Source organism: Epinephelus fuscoguttatus, linkage group LG14 (assembly GCF_011397635.1).
Source record: "Epinephelus fuscoguttatus linkage group LG14, E.fuscoguttatus.final_Chr_v1".
Lineage (NCBI taxonomy): Eukaryota > Metazoa > Chordata > Actinopteri > Perciformes > Serranidae > Epinephelus > Epinephelus fuscoguttatus.
Window position 1 is genome coordinate 1,219,573 of NC_064765.1, and position 20,669 is coordinate 1,240,241.

At 41.1% G+C, this 20,669-nt stretch overlaps 2 protein-coding genes across 2 annotated transcripts in view; both read left to right on the forward strand.

Moving 5' to 3' along the window:
• The first annotated feature begins 926 nt into the window (after positions 1-926).
• rpia (ribose 5-phosphate isomerase A (ribose 5-phosphate epimerase)) lies at positions 927-11,941 on the forward strand. The gene is made up of 9 exons (XM_049596147.1): positions 927-1,190; positions 2,073-2,133; positions 3,269-3,324; positions 3,836-3,895; positions 4,124-4,188; positions 4,270-4,338; positions 4,503-4,644; positions 6,502-6,601; positions 7,898-11,941. The coding sequence occupies exons 1-9, from the start codon at positions 1,032-1,034 to the stop codon at positions 7,993-7,995; spliced, it is 810 nt and encodes a 269-aa protein (XP_049452104.1). The 5' UTR covers positions 927-1,031; the 3' UTR covers positions 7,996-11,941.
• A 2,771-nt stretch (positions 11,942-14,712) lies between these two features.
• eif2ak3 (eukaryotic translation initiation factor 2-alpha kinase 3) overlaps positions 14,713-20,669 on the forward strand; it is a 53,662-nt gene continuing 47,705 nt past the window's right edge. Inside the window, exon 1 of the mRNA XM_049596086.1 lies at positions 14,713-15,280. Coding sequence (XP_049452043.1) covers positions 14,979-15,280 — 302 coding nt within the window. The 5' untranslated portion in view covers positions 14,713-14,978. The remainder of the gene's footprint in view (positions 15,281-20,669) is intronic.

A 20,669-nucleotide genomic window follows, 5' to 3' on the forward strand; every position in this document is an offset into this window, starting at 1 on the left:
CTCACGGTCCCTGAGGTGATGCTGCTGTGCTGCGCCTGCGCACTTCACCGCAGATCTCTAAGTTACATGATAGAGACGGGACAGGTGATCAGCTGCAGAACAGGAATAAAACCAAAGTTTAAACTCTGCAGCTTCCTCGTGCGAAGGTCTGTCTGTCTCTTGTTTGCCTGACTGCAGGCAAGCCAGCCGTTTTGCGGTGCGTGTATAAGCTGGGCATTACGGTAAGAGCATGTAAATACTGACTTCAAAATAAAAGCTCCATCCGACTGATGACGTTCAATCAACAAGACGACCAGTCTGTCATAAATAAATATATGTTCAGTTTTTACATGTATGTATTCATTTTTCATGTATTATTATTTTTTCTCATTTAACTAGTTATTTATTTCTGTCAGCAGTGTGACAGAAATAAATAACTAGTTAAATGAGAAAAAAATAATAATAAAAAGAGATTACATACATGTTAAAATTTAACGAGCTATTTATTTATTTATGTAGTTAAATAAAAATAATAATATTTTGTGTGTGTGTGTGTGTGTGTGTGTGTGTGTGTTTGTGTAGAACTTATTTTTTTATGACACGCTACTGATAGAAATAAACAACTAGATAAATGAAAAAAAAAATACATATATATCAGAATTTAACTATTTATTTATTTGGTTAAATAAAAAATTAACATAAATTAACCAATTATTTATTTAGGTAAACAAAAAAATGAATATACAAAAAAAAAACATATTTTATGCATGTCTGTGTAACTTATTTTTTATGACAGAAATAAATGACTCGTAAAATGAAAAAAAAAAACATATATATAAATTTAACTCGTCATTTATTCATGTCTGCCTGGTTGATTGAATGTGATTCAACGGAACAGAGCTTTTATTTTGAAATCATTTTACCGTAATACCTGCCGTATACACGCATATCAAAACAACGTGGGGCCGGTTACACGGTGTGTGGAGGCTGTCCTGACTGCAGCTCCTCTGTGTGTGCGTGTGCGTGTGTGTGTGCGCGCTGTGGGCCGGGTCATGCTCATCCAGAGGTGTGTCTCCGTCTCTAAACTCACAGCTGGATTAGTGTCCTCAGCATCCTGGAAGCACGTGCGCGTCTCGAGTCAGTCGGCAGCGAACATGGCAGAGGAGGCGAAGAAGCTGGCGGCGTACGCTGCTGTGGACAACCACGTCCAGGTAACACTCACCTGTCCTCACAGTGCTGTCTCTGTCCTCTAACATGTGTCCACAGCTTTTATTGGGCACGAGCTCAGCCATGTGTTGTTTCAGCCACAGATGCTGCATGCTAACACTGTTAGCCACACACACACACTCAGAGAGAGTACCGTTAGCTTAGCGTGCTAACTTCTTAAGTTACCTAACTTGCACGGTTTGGGAGGGAATTAGCTCGGGGTTATGTGTGCCTGTCCCGGGACAGTGGGCTAACTTTGGTCGGCATTAGGGACTAAATATACTGACGGTGTGTAACAGCCTGTGTTAGCTGTTAGCTGTTAGCAGGAGGCTCAGTGCTGTTTACACTGATGGACACGCTGAGGCACAGAAGCTAACATGTTGCACAGGAGTTAAACCTGCAGCCTGCAGTCAGACACAGACACAGAGACTCATTAATGATCTGTGCAGGAGTTAATTAATATAAAGCATCAGTTTGTAGTCACAGATCATATAATGGAGCTGTGACAGAGCAGGACTGTAACATATGGACAGGCTGGGTCATCAAAGATACCAGCAGGTGGATTAGATTATAATTAATGTAAGAAAAGCAGTCCTAAGATAAATCCAACCCTCACAGTGCATGTGATGAATTTATATGTATTTTCAGGCTTTTGATTTAAATTGCAGATCCATACAGAGAACCAGACACCATGAACACTAATACATTAAAACATTAAACAGCTCTACAGCTCCTCTTCTTGTCTCCGTCTCTGCTGCTTCATTTCAACGCCTCTTGTTAATGTCAGCGAGTTCAGGGCAGGATTTCACAGCAGACTCTTTCAGGTCTGCTGTGAAATCCTGCAGAGTTGCATTTCATCAGCCTGACTTCTTCCCTGTCTCTCTCAGAACAACCAGGTGGTCGGAGTGGGCAGCGGGTCGACCATCGTCTACGCTGTGGACAGGTTAGGTGAGTGAAACTGGTGGAGGTGGGATTCACGATATGATATCATGATACTGAAGTCACAATACAGTATTACTGTTGTCATATGTTGAGTATTGTTCTAAAATATTGTGATATATTCCTTTTTTGTTCAACTGTAAATTATGTCCTCAAAGGAAGACTTTAATTTAATTTTATTGTCACCCTCTACATACAGTGAACTAAATGTTGGTCAGCATCTGTTTTATCTAATAAGATAAAGTTTTCGGTCTGTTCATCTCACTTCAGCCATTTTTCTGCAGCAGCAAAATGTATCTAGTAAACTAAAACTGATACCTGATGTTATTATTCTAGTAGGCTACCTAACATTTCATTTGTATTTGTCATATTAATAATTTATATGATCAAACAAATCAATGTGATAATACAATATTGCCACACAGAAATATTGGGATACTGTGCTGTATCGATAACAGAAGAGACTTGATGAATAATAAAATTAGGCGGGGAAAAAGTGGATATATCGATATTGTTTATCAGCCAAATAAGTTGTTATATATCAGCATATCGGATATTGGCAAAGATCCATACCGTGCGTCCCTATTTATTTTAGTTATTTTCAAAAGAGAGACTTTTTACACGTACTTCCTTTTAAAAATGGTTTCACGTTTCAAATTCAGTAATTAACGTATATATTGTAGTAATTATGATACATTGGGTGAAGACATAGCCAAGAGGTTAGATAACAAATAAAAGGGGACCTATGACAGAGCCCTGAGGAACACCACTAGTAACTGTTAAAGAGCTGGATGTGAAAGTTGAACAAAGTGAGTGTGTCCAGAGAGAAATGATTTAAACCAGGTAAGAGCGGCACCAGTGACACTGATGGTTACTGACACTCTTGCTGTTACAGTGGAGCGATGTTTCTTTATTCAACACCTCTGCCTGATGTGATGTCGTGTTTGGATTGTGTCTTTGTTTACCTCCTGTTTACATAGTTTTGTTCACAGTGACAAACCAGTTTCCCCTCTGGAGATTTTTTAAGTGACTCCTGTCATATCCTAATTTCAGACAGCAGAATCAGCAACATTTGGATTTTTATTCCCACTGCTGAAGGTTAACGCATTAATGATCCCTCTTTTTTTTACTGTGTTTATTCCAGCTGAGCGAGTGCGTCAGGAGAAGCTCAACATCGTGTGTGTGCCGACTTCCTTCCAGGTCAGTTTGAGACATTTAGTCTCAGTTACAGTCCAACCTGAGAGGAAGCGGTTTGCTGCAACACTGTGGCTTTGACGCAACTCATTACCACACACAGTCTTCTCTTTTTGGCCTCAACATCGAAATGACACGTTTATTCAGAGCAAAGCTGCAACAATAAATCGATCAGATGTTGGCTGTTGATTTAATCGCCAGCTAATTTGATAATTGATGAATCAGTTTCAGTGATTTTGTAAGAGACAAAACTGAAACTTCTCTGATTTCAGCTTCTTAAGTGTGATTTTTTTTTTTCTTTACTCCTCTGTGACAGTAAACTGTAAACCTGTGGGTTGTGGACAGAAGTTGCAAACTTGCAGGAGAAGTTGCATTCACTTCTGAGTTTCCAACATTTAACAACTGTTTCCATGTGTTCGTGCTGTTTCTGCAGAGATGCACCAGAGTATGAATTGAAAATGATTTCTCAGCTTTTCCTCTGCTTTTTGTCTCCGTCTCTTGGCGTGTCCTCCCACAGGCTCGTCAGCTGATTCTGCAGCACGGCCTCACGCTGTCGGATCTGGACAGGCACCCAGAGGTACGACGAGCTCGTTACAAATGAATCTGAAAGCCATGGAAATGAGGCAGAGCCACAATACGCTGGCGCTCAAACTCCTGTCAGCTTGAGTCGCAGAGCTGCGAGAATTACGCCTGTGGAAATATGAAAAAACTGTATGAATGGTGGAGCTGACTGTGGCAGTTTGTACATGTAGAGAACATCTCCTCTGTGCCTGCTGTGTGATAAGTTCTCATTCCTCCAACACAGCTGGACGTGGCGATTGACGGAGCGGACGAGGTGGACGCAGATCTCACGCTGATTAAAGGTGGAGGGTGAGTTAAATACAGACAGCAGAAGTTAACCAGCGTCTCCTCTGATTCCTGTCTCACACTCGTCCTGTGTTTGTCTCACAGCGGCTGCCTGACTCAGGAGAAGATCGTCGCTGGCTGTGCCAAACACTTTGTCGTCATCGCAGACTACAGGTTTGTGTTTGATAGTTTTTTACTGAAGATTTGTTAAATTTCTATGTAACACGTATAAACCTGATCACATAGATCTTCTCCGATGGCGTCCTCTATAGTTGAATCTGCATGTCTTCATGTCACTGAGTCCAGATTCTGTTCTCATGTTGTGTCTCCTCTCCCAGGAAGGACTCCAAGGCGCTGGGCCAGCAGTGGAAGAAGGGAGTTCCTATCGAGGTGATCCCCATGGCGTACGTTCCCGTCTCCAGGACGATAGCCAAACGCTTCGGAGGAGAGGCCAACTTACGGATGGCTGTCAGTAAAGCAGTGAGTGGACAGAGATTATTTCAGATTTTTATTTTCATACAGTCCTGTCAGGTCTCTCTGAGTCTCTGCCCTGGTGGTCTGTGGTTGTCCTCAGGTTGAGAACGCTGAGTCGTCACCTTTTCATGGAGACACTAACACTAGAGGAGTTTTATTGTTCTTCATCAGTTCAATGAATGAATCTTTATCTGTTCAGTCTGCTCTGAACCAGATTATTAAATGAAGCGACCCCGAGGGCTGCACCATGTGAGGAAAATATATTGAATATCACAAGAATGATATTACTTGTGGTAAATTAAAAAGTATAAGTGAGCTCATTTCCATCTCTTTGCTGCCTTCAGTGTTCTGCTGAAGCACCACAAGTTTCTTGGAAAGTACAAAATGAAAGGAAATTGTTTTGAACATTCTTGAACGTTGAACTGATTGCAGAAGGCACCAATGAAAACTGAGTGATAGCTTTATTTTAAAGTCACGTTTCCTGCTCATACCCTCTATAACAGTCGTTTACAGTGTTTACAGTGGGTTGAAAATTGGCACCAGCTGCATGCTGGTAAATTATACAAGTAGCTGCTGGATGTGCTGACCTTACTGCACAAAAACAACAATGGTAATCTATTAAGTTTGGGAGTGTAGCAGCCACAGTGGCAGACGGACAAAAAGTTCATTTCCAACCTTGATTTTTCAGCCCTGATGTTCACAGTGTCAGTACAAATGTAACCACATGTTTCTGGACTTGCGTGTGAGTTTAAAATACCCTGTGAAGATTCATGACTTCTAGTAGCACTGTGGAGAAGTGGAGAAGAGTGGGTCCCTGTTTTGTTTGTCTTGAGCACACTGATGACGTAATCACATTCTGACGTCGCACTGTTCAGCTGATCTACAGGTCGTGTCAAAGTGCAAAGATATGAGGCCGTTTGCAAAGAAAGGAAGATAAATAATTACCACGTGTATTCAGACCTTGAGGATTCACACAGTCTTCAGCGTTTGCTTTACTTCCTGGATTTTTCCCACATGGAAATTCTGACCAATCAAGAGCAGCTTTCTCACACAAGGCATTTGATCTGGTCCTCTTGTAAATGCTGCCGTGAGAACACCAACCAACTCTAGGCAATTATACAACTCTGGAGCAACATGAGTCCCTGATTCAGACCAGAGGAGACCACTCTAGGGCTGACAGCAGCCTGAGAGTTTGTTCATATGAAGACTCCACTGAACATGTTTAAGGAAAACTTTAGTGAAACTGAAACCAGAGGACAGAGATGACACCTACACATGTACCTGCCTCATCAACAGTCTGTAAACACTTCATCATTTACTTCCTGCTCAGCTCTTTAAACCAGCAGCACAGTCTGTTTGTTGTTCTGAGTTCTTCCTTCTGACTGTTGAGCCTGAAGCAGTTTGTGACTCGTCCACTCATTAGTGCACAGTTTGTTTATCCAGGAAGCCTTGATGATCACACACACGTTACTTAATCAGCTGTTGCCTCACAGTCACACGGTCACTTAGTAATTACACAAGTCAGAGCACATACAGGACAGGTTTCTGTTTTAACCTGAAAACAGCTGAGTTAAAGGAGCGCGTCTGTTTTGCTCGTCAGGGCTTCAAAATTATCTCGACTTAGACATGTTTTTGGATTTATTGAAGCTTTTGTGTCAGAACAAAGTCCTGGAAGTGAAAACTATCTTCAGTCAAGTCAAACACTTAAGTTTCACTCAGTCGTGGTCACACTGTTTGCACTTAGATAAAACTCAGTGTTACAGTGTGATTGTGTCTCATGCACTTTGCTCTCAGCTCTCTGGGTGACAGATTATGATTTTAAAACAGAGTCTGAGGTCTGAGTTGTGTCTCTGTGGCTCTCAGGGTCCCGTGGTCACTGACAACAGCAACTTCATCCTGGACTGGAAGTTTGAGAGCGCTCAGAACTGGAAGGAAGTCAATACTGCCATCAAGATGATTCCAGGTGAGGAGCTGCCTGATGGTTTGTTAAAGGGACAGTTCACACCAAAATCACAATCTCCTCTCACCTGCAGAGCTGTTTATCAGTGTAGATAGTTTTGGTGTGAGCTGCAGAGTGTCGGAGATATCGTCTGCCTTCTCTCCAGTATAATGGAACTAGATGTCGCTCCAAACAAGAAGCAAAGAGAACATGAACTAGATGTGTTCACGACAGCACAACATTGTTTGCACAGACAGTTTGACTCTTGAAATACAGATACGTACGACGTAGAGGAGAGAAACTGACCCTTTTTGGAGTCGATCTCACTGGTGCTAGGATCGATCTTCAAAATGAAAACGTAGCATGGAGAGTATTGATTGATCCGCTCACCCCTAATGGCCTGCAGTCAACGCCCCCTGCTGGACTAAATGAGAAATTACAGATCTTTTATATGACACTTGTATAGTTGGCAATGGAAGTATTATATTGACGCATTGCAGGCTAAAAATGCCGATCGATATATTGGTTGGGCTCTAGAGTGGATCACCAAATCCAGTCAGGTGTAAACATAGTACATAAACCTGATAATAACACCAATATATAGACCTTAAACCAAACACACTGCTGCTGTTGATTGATAACAAGAGCAGTCAACCTCAAAGTAAGAAGACAGGAAGTGATCAAACACACCAAGTGTTGAAACAGATCCAACAGTGACAAGTAGATGATGCTAATCTGCTCAGGCTTTAAACATAAAAGCTGTTTTCTCATCACGAAGGACGACAAGCAGCTGTCAGAGTGCCTAACATGATGATATGAAGTAAAAGGTAGCAGATACTGTTGTAGGTAATGAGGATAATTAAAGTGAATACATTTCAATATATAAAACCAGTGAATGAGTTTTGTTAGATTCAGAGATGGTGATTAAAGTTAATCACACATTGTGCAGCGGTGAGTGAGAAAAAGACATCCAAGGACAGATCTGCAGAGTTTATTAAACGCTGTGTGAACAAGGTCTGATTTAAAGACAAAGTCACAGTCGTCGAGAACAGGAAGTGTAAGCTGAGGAGCAAGTGTCTGAGGGACAGTGCAGGTGGAGCATTTTGAGATTAACATAAATAAAACACTGATTACAGAGTCGACTTTACATGACATGGACATGATCGGTGCACGATGTGAACAAGAGTTCAGAATCAAGTTGTTGTGAGATGTTGAGTTCAGACTGAAGAGAAGCTCGAATTTGGCTTTAAACTAAAATTTGGACTGAAATTTGACCTCTGTGGTCCGACTGAACCGAGCGTCCTTGTGTGTCCTCCTCAGGTGTAGTTGAGACCGGGCTCTTCGTCGGCATGGCTGAGCGAGCCTACTTCGGGATGGAGGACGGAAGCGTGCAGGTTCGAGATCCTCCAATCAACTGAGGAGTTGACCTTCCTCACTGTCGCCCCTCCTCCCAAACAACCTCACTTTATCCACAAGTGCCGTGTTCCTGATTTCCTCCCGGTCTCAGCCTGCGTTTGGACGGAGCTGCACCTCCTGCAGATCTGGACCAAACTGTAACTGGGACGTTTTCTCACTCATCTCAAACCAGATAGAAACAGGATCACTTGGTTTTCCTCATCCTGCAGGTGGTGCTTCTGACACTGTGAGATTTAAAGTGCCTGAAGAGGAAGACTAAGTGCGTCTGATACGTTTAATGTTTTTTATTTTCAATCTCGTTGTTCGGTTTGCACGACTGGTTGGCTCGTCCTGTAATTAGCGGGTGTGACTGAAGCTGTGGTTCTCGACCAGCACGGCCGCTGAATCACTGCAGTATGAAACTAAGGTGTGCCTTGAGATGATATTCTCAGTCCTATTAAAAGAAACGATGCTATTAAAGATACAGTTAAAAGCTCGTAATTGTTGATCGAACTGTTGCCATGTGCTGCAGATGAGTCGTCTGGTCTCGTGAAGGCTGGAGACGCCGTACACAGTCAGAACGCTGATTTGCCTTCAAGTCTTTTTGTTTAATTAGACGACAGAAAAGAGGAATAATATGAAGTCTATACTGCAACATGCACAAGTTATTTCTCAGCAAATTAATTAATATGCTAATTTAAACTGAAAAAAAAGCTCCAAAATTAATGAGATCTCGGACAATTTGGGGAAACCCTGTGGTGCAGGTATGAAGCTCCAATTATTTGGTTATTAGAGACACGTGACACCCGACAGTGTCGCCTGCGTTCAGTGCAGCACAGAGGTGGGCTGTAATAAATATGATAAATGTAATGTAGCTGCTCGTGGCTCTAAAACAGAGACGTGTTAAGAAATGGTTTAGTAATTACAACAGAAACAGGTCGGCACACAGCAGGAAGTAATGGTGTAGAAGGAACAGTGGGCAGAGAACCTGTTCACCAAGTCCTCGTCCTCATCGACTGCATGCACACGCACAAAATATTCTGGTTATTGCACACAGAAAAAAAACAAGCATGGACCAACGATCAGGGTTCATACGGTCATCAAAGTCCTGGAAAAGTTATCAGTTTTCCAGACCTGGAATTGATTTGAAATTAACAACGTGTTCCGGAAAAGTTTTGAATAAACATTGTTTGCTATTGTTTTAAACATGTTCATAAAAACTCCCAAACATGTCTGTCATTACACAGAATATAAAATCTGTGCGTGCTGTGCTTCGACCAGACCAGATCAGCATTGTGTCATCACCAAGGCTCCGCCTCCTTTTAGGTCACTGATCCACTTGGACGGAGGGACGCATCCATGAAACAAAAGTCTTAGAAATATATGCAGACAAAGTTATAATCCACAAGGAGAATGAAACAAACTAAAATGCCACCAAAGTAAAAGATGAAGTAAAGAAAACAAAAATCAAGATAATAAATGAGAATTAAAATCAATAAAACGGACAGACTGCTCAGATACAGTCAGGACATGCTCTCCAACAGAAGAACATTCTTTGGAGAGACGTAAACGAAGACAGTGACTCAGATGAGAAGAAGAATGTATGTGGTCTTTTCTATCCCCCAAAAATGGGCGCGGCCTTGACGTTTTTCGTTTGTGTTATCTGCTGTATCAGCATGTGCAGCTGGAATGCCTGATGAGCGAGTAAAGTTAGCAAGCGTCAGCAGTCAGCCAGCTCATTTTAAATTACTTAAATTAAGTCGTGGAAATGGGGTAAAAATATTCATTTTTCACGACGTTGTCTCTCCATCTTCTTTCCAACCTGTAAAACAAGACACGCCCACTGATGTCATCACTGTTCGCACTTCAGGTCAGAAAAACCTGCAGTTTTGGTTCCAGCTGAGAACAGACTTTTTAGGTTTTGATGCAATTTAGTTTTGTTTGAAATGCAAACATTCAAATTGAGGTGCAGGAAGCAGCACAGAGCCGCCTCCATGTTTGTGGAAAAGGTTTAAATGTTTGTGCGACAGCAGCTCCTGGTTCGTTTTGTGACAACAGCGATTCATTTCTCATCATCTCAAACGATTAGCCGCACCTGACGACGTGTTTATATCCTCTTTACGAGGGGTTAAACTTGTTGTGGACATTTCTGCAGGTTAGACGGCTTATAACATGATGTTAACCTGGAAATGGTTCCGTTCTGTCACAAGAGAGTCCCGTAAGGCACAGGACACAGATATAGATATAAATGTGTTTATTTAATTGTCCTGTCGTGTACGTCGTCGTCATGATAGGAAGATATTCTCATCGGTTATTAAATTCTAACATATGGCAGCCTCTCGTGGACCAATGATCTGATTTCCTGAGTGCAGACAGAGTTTGGGGAATCTTTGTACAGTCACACTCGTCATTGAGCAGAGTTAAAGTCCACAGCTTCACTGTTGATGTACCTTCATGCCTGCACCTCCTCCCACTGTGTCGGCTCTGTTTGTGTCTGTACGTTGCTGTTTATTCCTCACACAAACCGTCTGGTCACAGTTCGTCATGTGTCATTGACTTCAGTTTAAACACAGCTGTAGAGAGACCTGTAGAACATTGTGAGGTCATGATGATGGGCTGTTACTCTGTGACATGGTCTAATGTGATGAACTGATGCAGCTGAAATCTGAACCAACAGCAGTGCACATGTATTTAATGTACCTCGGCACGTCAAAAAGCAATAGATCCCTGTGTTTGACTCTGATGTAGCAACATTGTGATGTAGCTTAGCATAAAGTCTGAACAACTGACGCTCAGAATCACTGCTACATGTTGTGATCAGGTTCAAAAGAAAATATTTCAGGATATAAATGTGTCAGAAATGCAGCAGCTAAAAACAAAAGATGAATCTCTGAGGATTCATTTGATTTGTGTGCAGCAGATTTAAAGAAACATTGAAGATATTTCACGTCGTGTCAGTTCTTCCCTGATTGAATCGTATTTCTGATCATTTCAAGATGTTGATGTCTTCAAAAATGAATGTGTTGTAAAAGATGTTATACTCATTGTGCAGCAAGTTTATGTGAGAACATGGCCCCTTTTCCACTGCAGCAAAACATGGCTAACATCTGCTAACATCTGGCTTTTTAATCTAATAGGAAAGTTTACAGTCTGTATTCACACCTGGGTCAGGTGACGCTGTGGTAGCTGCAGGTATTTATCGGCTCTGGCTCCGATCGGCATTGATGAAAACACATTTTAGTCCCCTTAACCGTCGAGCTTTAGAGAGATACACAAAGGCACGTACGCAGCTCTGATCTACTGTCAGTGGGGAAACAGTCCCGCGCTTGTTGTTAGCGAGTTTAGCCATGTTTAAAAAACCACATACAGGCATTAATTTTGGTGTAAAAGGGGTTTTATGTGTCTCACGTCCGCAGCATGGTACTCTCTTTGAATTGTCTAAAAATACTTGGAGTTTATTTCCCACGCACTGCCACCCTCCTCCGATCAAACAGTAATCAGTCATGTTGTGTTTCAGAGGCCACGTTACTGTCCGTCATCTGTCTGAAGGCTGTGATTGTTTGATATTTTCTCCATATAATTACCAATATGTTTAATTTTTGAATGCAGCTACTCACTCTGTTTCAGTTCATGTTGCCTTAAACATTATTTCTGTTTGTTTTAAATGTGCAGCTGTGAGAGACTCAGGAGAACATCAGGCTCAGACGTGTAACACAATCCTGTTTGTCTCCAAGTCACTGTTACTAGTTTCAGGTCAGAACTGGAGGACGTGTCGGCCTCAGTGGTGTGTAGACAAACTAGACTGGGAGTATGTGGCCCAGTTTGGGGCCAGTATGATCTGCACACTATGATATTTCTGCACCAGCATTTCTTTTCTTCCTTCCTTCACCAGGTGACTGTGATCATGATGTTAACGTGAAGGTACTATTTCCTTTGTCAGCCAATACAGACCTGTCATGGTAACACCCACTTTGTGTCTGTGTTTTATTTCTGTTGACTCTATGATTGATTTTTAAACTTGTTAATTTATGATTAATGTTTGTAGTTTGATATGGAAACACACATTTGGTGAGTTAACAACAGAACATCATTTGAGGACGTTGGCACCAGTGAGGTGTGACAGACAACAGGACGTTCCTCACTCAGAGCACGACTCAGAGAAAGTTCATGCAGAGTTCCTAAATGAACAAATCACAAGACTTTTTAATTCTGTTGCACTTTTTGTAATTCAGTTTTTGCACACCAACATTCAGTTTTATACTTTACTACACATTTGTGACTATGAAGAAAAACCCATGGCCCCCACATGACATCGCTTTTACTCTCCAAACGACTTCCTGCTCAAAGACAGTGTTTAGTTTTTTTGTACTTTTCAGGTCTGACTGATCCCAAACAGCCAGGAGACATTAAATATGCAGAGCAAACAGCAGCTGACGTCTCAGGAGGATATTCTAACTTGTGCTATTTTACTAATTTACAGACCCAAATAATCACCAGATGAACTGATAACTAAATAGTTGCAGCTGTTGTTGACGTCAGCTGAGGTAAGAGACATTTTATTTTCATAATCTGGATGAACAAAGCTTTAATAAGTCAAACATTTGTCATGTTTTCATGTGAAAGACTTAAGTGAAAAAAACTCATTGGTGCTGTTCTCCTGTAGGGTCACATGGGGGCGCTAGACATGTAAGCAGCTGTATTCAGCTGGAAGGTTTTCAGTCCTCAGACATCAGCCTGTGTTGAGTGTCCTCATATACCACCCGATATCATTATTAAAATATGTTCTTTATGCTCTGAGCAGATGTCTGCACAGATACTGATGCAATAAGTTATTTAAAGTGACTGTCAAATAATTAACATTTATGAAATCAGAGTCTTTATTCAGACACACGTCATCAGCCTTTCACATACATATCAAATCCTTATTGACAAAATGAGAACAAAAAAAATTAACAGACATTCAGGAGGAATATTTATATGAAAACATTAAACAAAGAGCTCAGATGGTTTTCACAGCTTTGTTATTATTTTGAGTCAAAAACAGTCTTCATGTTCTGTTTAGTTTCATTTTCAAACACTTAAAGGTTCAGAGTGGATAAATTTGGATTACGGGTATGATACTAGTCTGATCATCAAATTTATGATATGTAATTCTTTAGATTCTGTATTGTTGTTATTGTGGATATCACACAGGACTTTTATCAACAATAAACCAGCAGCAATGTTTCTGGACACATTTCACAGAATGAACAGTGAACACAAATGTCCTTCTTAAATTTAAGACAATAATAACGTACGAATAATATCTATGTCTGATTTTGAAGGAAACTTCCCTGACTTTATTAATTGGTGAGGATACATCAGTATGGAAAATTCCAGATATTTATTCCAGTTAAAGTTGTCAACAAATCTAGACCCACAGGACAAACGGGGAGGCATGTCTAATAATTTTATAGTTATGTTATTTATTTTGGTTACGGGGAGGGTCACATAGCTTTAAATGACTCTGCTTTGAATATATTTCACCACAGGAATATGTTTTTAAAGAAAACATGCCCTCCAATTTTTTTAAAGTATGTCTTCTTTAAAAGCCAAATTTAAAAAGCAAATTTTGTTAATTTTTTTTAAATTTTGAGAATCTTTAAAATGTGATTTTAAAAAGCTTTTTTTTCCCCAATTTTGAAAAAGCTTTAACGTGTTTTTAAGACAACATGGAGGGTGTGTTTTCTTTAAAAATCTAATTTTAAATAACAATTTTTTAATAACAATGTAAAGTTTTTTTCTCCAATTTTTAAAAACTTTTAAAGTGTTTTTTAAAATGCAAGTTTTTTTTGTTTAAAAATCAATTTTCTTTAAAAAGTGTTAATCATCAAAATTACACCTTTTATCACAGCAAGAAACTGTAAAAATCAAAATCTAAAAAAACTCCTTTATGGTGGAGGGAGGGTCATGGATGTTCCTCCAGTCACTCAGGGAGGGTGGAGGGGAAATATCTGGAGCTTCAGGGAGAATAAAACAAAAAATAAAAAAAGTCAAACCTCAAATACGCCTCTCCTCTGACAGGTAAAGAACAGTCCCTAAAAACAAAAATAAAAGTATTAAATATTTAAATTAAATCTGTATGAACTGTTTCTGTGTGAGAACAATGATCCAAAACAACTGTGAGACAGTGTGAATGAATTTAATCTCCTCTGACTGTATGAATAATAAACACCTCTCAGGGCCGCACTTTATTTATTTTGACATTATGTCATGTGTTTGTGGAGCAGAGAGAAACACAACTCGTGATCAGGAACAGGAAACGTCTCCTCTCTCTCATCTACACTGAGGCCACGTTGAAGCTTTCATGTCGGCTGTCCTGACAACTGCTCCCTGACTGACAGCTCAGCTGCCCAATGAGCTGCTGACATTCAGGCAGCCGCGGAGAGCACCGACCAATGGCGTCACTGCTTACCTCCACCGTCCCTCTGATTGGCCGCATAACGACACATCCCACCAATCACAGCTCCGCCACAGGATTCGCCATCGGGGATTTTTTTGCGTCACCTTTTGCTCCTAACTGCGAGTGCGCATGCGTGGTTTTGATGAGCCAATGAGGAGCAGTGTTTGGGGGGCTGGAATATTCTAGCCCCGCCCCTTTGAGTGACAGCTCTCTGACGCAATCACATTGTGCTTAGTGTGCGACTGAGCGGGACTGACAGCGCGCGGCGCAATCACAGACCGGAACATGAATGTTTAGCGAACACGCAGGTTTTCCGGTCCAATCCCAGAGTGGAGACGAGGCGGGACATGTCGTTACCAAGGCGAGACTGGAGTCAAGTATAAAGGGAATAACATGGTGTCCCAGCGGCTGTTTATGTTTACTTAAAGAAGACATTTGGACGGAAGCTGTGCGGGACACTGCGGACTCTTCTTCGCTCTTTGCACTTTAACTTTTTTGTATGTTCAGATTTACACGGCCCGTGGCATGTAGATCTCATATTTCACTAATGTGCCAGTCTTACAAATGGAAAGGGGGCTTCACTTTGGAAACGTGAGCATTTCCCTGGTGCTCCTCTTGTTGCTCAAAGCGCTCATCGGATTCGGGACTTCGCACGCGCAGGGCTCCGCCGTCGGGAGGGAGCCGCAGTCCGCCGCGCGGGGCTCCAGCTCGGAGGAACATGGTGCCGGAGTCATGGAGCGGGCCAGGGGCAACGTCGGCGCCCCGGTCATCGTAGCAGACGTCACCGTGGAGGACGACGACAACGGGTCGGCGGGGGAGGGCGACGAGGCGTACGGAGAAAGTGGCGGAAACGTCCAACCGACGAGGTACGGTTTATTAAAGTGTAAGGGCGAGCTAGCAGCTGTGCACCCATTATCGGACACTTTCAGTTTGACACGAGTTCAAAACACCTGCACGACATGGACACCCCTCACACTGACACACTCACAACAGCAAACAGTCAAAAACTACATTTAATCTTAATTAAACGAGCAACAACGTCACATTCACGGCTGTGTATCCAGCTAACGGTCAGTCTCGTGCTAAGGGACTGTTCGTTACTAATCACAGGGGGCGTGAGGCTGCTGCGTGAGGCTGCTGCGATACACAGGTTCCAGCAGTGACAGAAAAGCTGTCACACCGTGTACATCTACTCATCCACTCAAATACAATATCTCCCCTGTCTTTAACTTATTTTAAAGGGAGAGACTTTTTACACAAACTTCCATTAACAAAATGTTTCAGGTTTCAGTTTTACAGGAAGTCTACAGGTCCTTAAAAAGTCTTAAAATGTCTTAAATTAAGTTTTCTGAATGTAAGGCTCCTTAATAAAAGTCTTGAATTGTCTTGAATTCGGGTGTTAAATAATTTCGTCACACTACCGCGAATATTTCTGCAGCCTGACAGACCCTACGACTGTCTACAGTCAGTATTTCTCTGAATATTTCAATCATTAAAAAACATTTTATTTATTTATTTTAGAGGGACAGTGCACAGGTACTTAGCTGCACCAGAGTTTGTTATAAGCTAATTTTCATCTGTCGTCGCCGGGCAGGAAACAGAGAATAATTAAAAGACAATATTATGATAAAAACACAATTACAAAGTAGAACATATTCATGACACAACGGCTTCAGCAGTAACAATAGCAGGACAACACAACAACAACAACAACAACACCGAGATATAACAATATTTATTACAGCGATGAGATTTTGTTTTCTTTGTACATTAAACACATTAAACTTAAGCTCACCTAAATATTGTCATTTCTCCTCACTGTTCATTTTGAACTGACATCAGTGTGTTCACCTGGAAGGAGTACTTACACATGCATCTATATATAAATTGTGTATTTTCATTGCAGGTTTGGTCTTAAATTTAATATAAGTTGGTAAAAAGAAATCTTAAACCGTCTTAAATTTAACTTGGTTATATCTGTAGACACCCTGTTACAGTGATTACACATTGGTTTAATCAAAAATAGTCCCTCTGTTTTCATTCCTTTGAGGCTCATTCTGACTGATAATAGTATAAATTCTGTGCTTCTGCAGTTATCGTACCATGTAAATGTTATCATGTTCATTGTTCTTTGACCGTCCCTAGAGCTACAGATATTTTTCCTTGAGCCTCGCTGAGTGGGTCTGCTCCATTTCAGTGCACCACTTTATACTTTGGGACAAGAGAGTTTAAACAGGGAGTAATCTGTCAGCCACCCGCAGATATCAACAAACAGTGATGTTGGTCTGCAGGGCAAAAAAACCTGCATGGACAGTGATGTCCACAGTATGATTTTATGTAAGGTTGAATAAAGGAATACTTCAAACATCCACATACAGACAGGTGTGTGTGTTAGAGGGACCAGCAGAACACAACTTGTAGAACAACTCCTGCACACTGTCTGACATGTAAAACTAATGATGATTGTCTTGTTGCCGAAACGTTGCAGCTTTAGAATCAATATTTCTGCACGTTAGACAGTGTGCGGGAGTTTTTCAGTTATGTAATCCTGAATGACAGTTAACAGTCCTCTGTGTTATCAGTCTCCCTGATGTGCCTGTGATAGTGAGGCCCATGTGGTCGTGGTGATTGTAAACACTGCTGCTGAATTTGGTATCAGCCGGCTAACATTCCTGTGGAACGGTGCAGACTCCACCTACACGGCACACCGCAGAGGTACGCCAGTGTACTTATGGTGCAGACCCAGTCAGTGTGTCTCCAGTCACAGTGAAGTGGAGCTGCAGTCCCAGCTGGACGAGGACATCTAACTGGCCTACTGTCCTTGTCCCAGTATACAAGCACGGGAGGGGAATCCATTTATTGAGCCAAGTATGTGCGACTCCTCTACGATAGGTGGAGATATGCCCCCTTTCAGCTTGTTAGTATTGGACCTTTTTCCTGTTGACCTATTACGTCACAGACCAAACAATGGACAAACAAGTTAGCTACGGTTAGCTAGCAGCTAACTGCTACCATGGTGGACAACTTTACAGCTCTGTACATTTGGTCCGTCCAAAAAGTCACGGCTCTGGATGTAGATTTCTCCATGTTGTTACCGGCTTCTTCTCGGACTTCCGGGTCAAAGCCCGGGGCGGAAACTGTGGAGCATGCTCAGAGCGCCTCGGCCAGTTTGGGTCTGATTGACTGTGTACATGCAGGAGGAAGTTGACAAGTAGATACAAAATACAACCATTTAAATTCATATGCCCCTCCCCTGTGCTTAAAAAATATTTGACATGTCTTCTTCTTTTTGCACTTCTCCTCCCCCCACATAAATAACGAACAGTCCCTAAGTATTCCTCTGCCTCAGCACATGTGGCGGATGCGGATGCTTGTGTCTGCTGACTCATAAACTTTGTCTTAATGCGTATTATAAAAGTTTATCTGCTCTTGTTCTGAATTAATTCTCGCAGAAGTGTCAGAGGGTGCCAGCGAACTCATACGCAGGTGCAGCTACTTTTAGTTATTAGTTGTGGTTATTTTGCACATTACTTCTAATATGTTGTTAAAAGTAATAGTTTTTAGGAAGTAGGCTATTCCATTGGTTTGGCACGTCAGGACTAAACACACTGTGGTTCATCAACCAGACAGTTTGTGGTGCAGGATGATGAGTTACTGTATTGATACTGTGTGTATTGACACATTAGGGACTGTCCGTCATTATGAAGGCTTGCTCAATTCCCTGATTTCATCTTCAGTTTTTGAACTTTTCTTTATATCTTTCTTTAAATTAAAAAAAAAAATTAAATTGTCTTTACATTTTTTTTAAGAATACATTCCATATTTTTTTTAAATTCTTTTTCTTTAAACTTTTATAGAGAACATGCCTGAATTTAAAAAAAAAAAAAAAAAAAATTTCCTTTAAATTTTTATATAGAAAACATGCCTTAAATTTTTGAAAAGTTTTTTGTTTCATTTTCTTGAAATTTTTAATTTTGTTGATAAGTAAAGAACAGTCCCTTAGCAGTTTCCACAATGTTAAATAACTACAGATCCCTGCAGCACTCAGGCAGCGTGTTGACATGTGAAGTCAAACACTTCAGATCATGTATGAAATCTGAATCACTTCCTCAGCTTTAAATTATCACTTGTGTCTGTTAAACTCAGCTGTAGTTGATTAAATACACTCCTACTTTATTCCTACTTTACTCTCCTCAGCTGGTCTGCCTGCTGACAGGAGGAGATTAGGAGTAGACACTATCTGTGCTATCAGCTGATTAGGAACATTCCCTTAATGTAATGTGATTTCTGTATGATGATACATGGAGAGCAAATTAACTCCAAACTGACGAGTGAATGTGGAGAGGAACACTTGAAACAACACAGGCGGGGTCCTGTTCATCACATCCTACTTCCTGTCAGTCAGGAATGTGTTTATTATCACGTCAACTGAACGAACTGCAGGTACAAACTTCTCTGTGTGCAAGTACTGAGTGAGATTATAACGGGTATATTCAGTTTGTTAAGGGACTGTTCTTTACTTATTTTATTTATCAGAGGAGGGGGAGGCTGGGGTGTGACTTTGCTTTAGTCGTGCAAACGGTTTATTTTTGGACAAATTTTCGAAACCTACTGTGCATGTTTACTTTAAAAATGTCAAATTCAGAAATTGGGTTTTTTTTTTATTATGGCATGTTTTCTCTAAAAGGTTTAAGAAAATGTAAAGATTAAAAAAAAATATAAGAAATAAAAATTTAAGGATTGTTTTTAAATCTAAAGAAAAATTACTATTTTTTTCTATTTAAAGAAAAAATGAAAGAATCTTAAAAAATGAATGCCTTTTGTTTTAAGTCAAATGTAAGGTCTTTTTATTGAGAAGAAAATTTAAAGGTATTAAAAAAAAATGGGGGAAAAAAGCAAAAGAAAACATCGGCGGGTGTTTTTAAAAAAAAATCAGAGGTAAAAAACAACAAAAAAAAATACAACCAATAAAATCTTTTTTTACATGCCTCCTCCTTTTTGCACCACCCCTCCATCCTCATAAGTAGCGAACAGCCCCTAAGTTAGTTAGCTCTGCTTAACACAGATATCATCGTCCTGGTTGGTGAACTTGTGTTGGACGTAAACTAAAAGCAGTTGTTATCATGAAAAGCAAACATTTGACATGTGCTCTGCTCAGGCACCGAGATCAAACATACAAACATACAAAGCATGTTATTGTTTAATGATTATTAGACATGGCGCTCAGGTGAGAATATCTCCAGGATCCTGTCAGTCAAAAGTTTACAGCTTCACACAGACGTCAGGTTTACGGAGCTGTTCGACCTGCTGCTGCTGCTGCTGCACTGAGTGAGATGCAGTTCTTGGTGCAGTGGGTAGGGCATTGATTTTGTCTTCCTTGGTAAACAGTAGGTCTGACGCCCACCTTAGATGTTTGGCGCAGTGTGTTCTTCATGATGCTCCTTCCCTCTGCCATGTTGGTCTTTTTTTTACAGACACGTTAGACTGTGATGCAGCTTCGAGGATCCTTCTTATTTCAGCGCCCTGTCTTTGTTGCTGCACATCAGGTCAATCACTAAATTATTCTCTGTGTAGTCTCACACATGCTGTCTGATTTTCAAGAGGAAGCTGGATCCAAGTCGGTCGTAAAATTAGAGTCAAACCTTTTGAAGTTTTTTGTTGCTGTCTCTAAAACTTTCTGCATCTGTATCTACCTGCTGGTAAAAATGTCGCATGTCTCCCATTTGCCGTCGCTGTGTTTTAATGTTGCGGCTCACTGAAAAGCTTTGTGACAACCCCCAGAGCATCTCATATTAGTTTTGTTATTTGGGATGCCGTACAAACCCCGCTTTGTCACCACAGGGAGCTGCAGAGCACACTGTGCAGTCAGCCCCACGGAGCTCAAGTCAAGAGGAATAATTAGTTGTTGCATGTGTTATTTTGAAGAGTCGTGTAAGGCAGAGGAAAAGAGATGTTTTCACGTTGTGTTATACAAGAACACAGTCTCTGTGTCCTCGCTGCACTGCTGTTTACAGCCAGCGCACCAACAAGGACACAAACTTATATATGATGGTGAAATAACTGTGGTGCGAGGGCGCGCACGGTGAAGGACGTCCAGGAGGATGAGAGTCCTGCCTGTCACCTGCTCTACAGTATCAAGAGGAAATCGAAAGTAATTAGTGGAGCAGTTTGCTCTGATAGAAGCTGGTGACTCCCCGCGGGGCACCTCAGCTGCTGCTGCTGCAGGAGAACTCCTAGGCGTTCACCTCGCTGCTG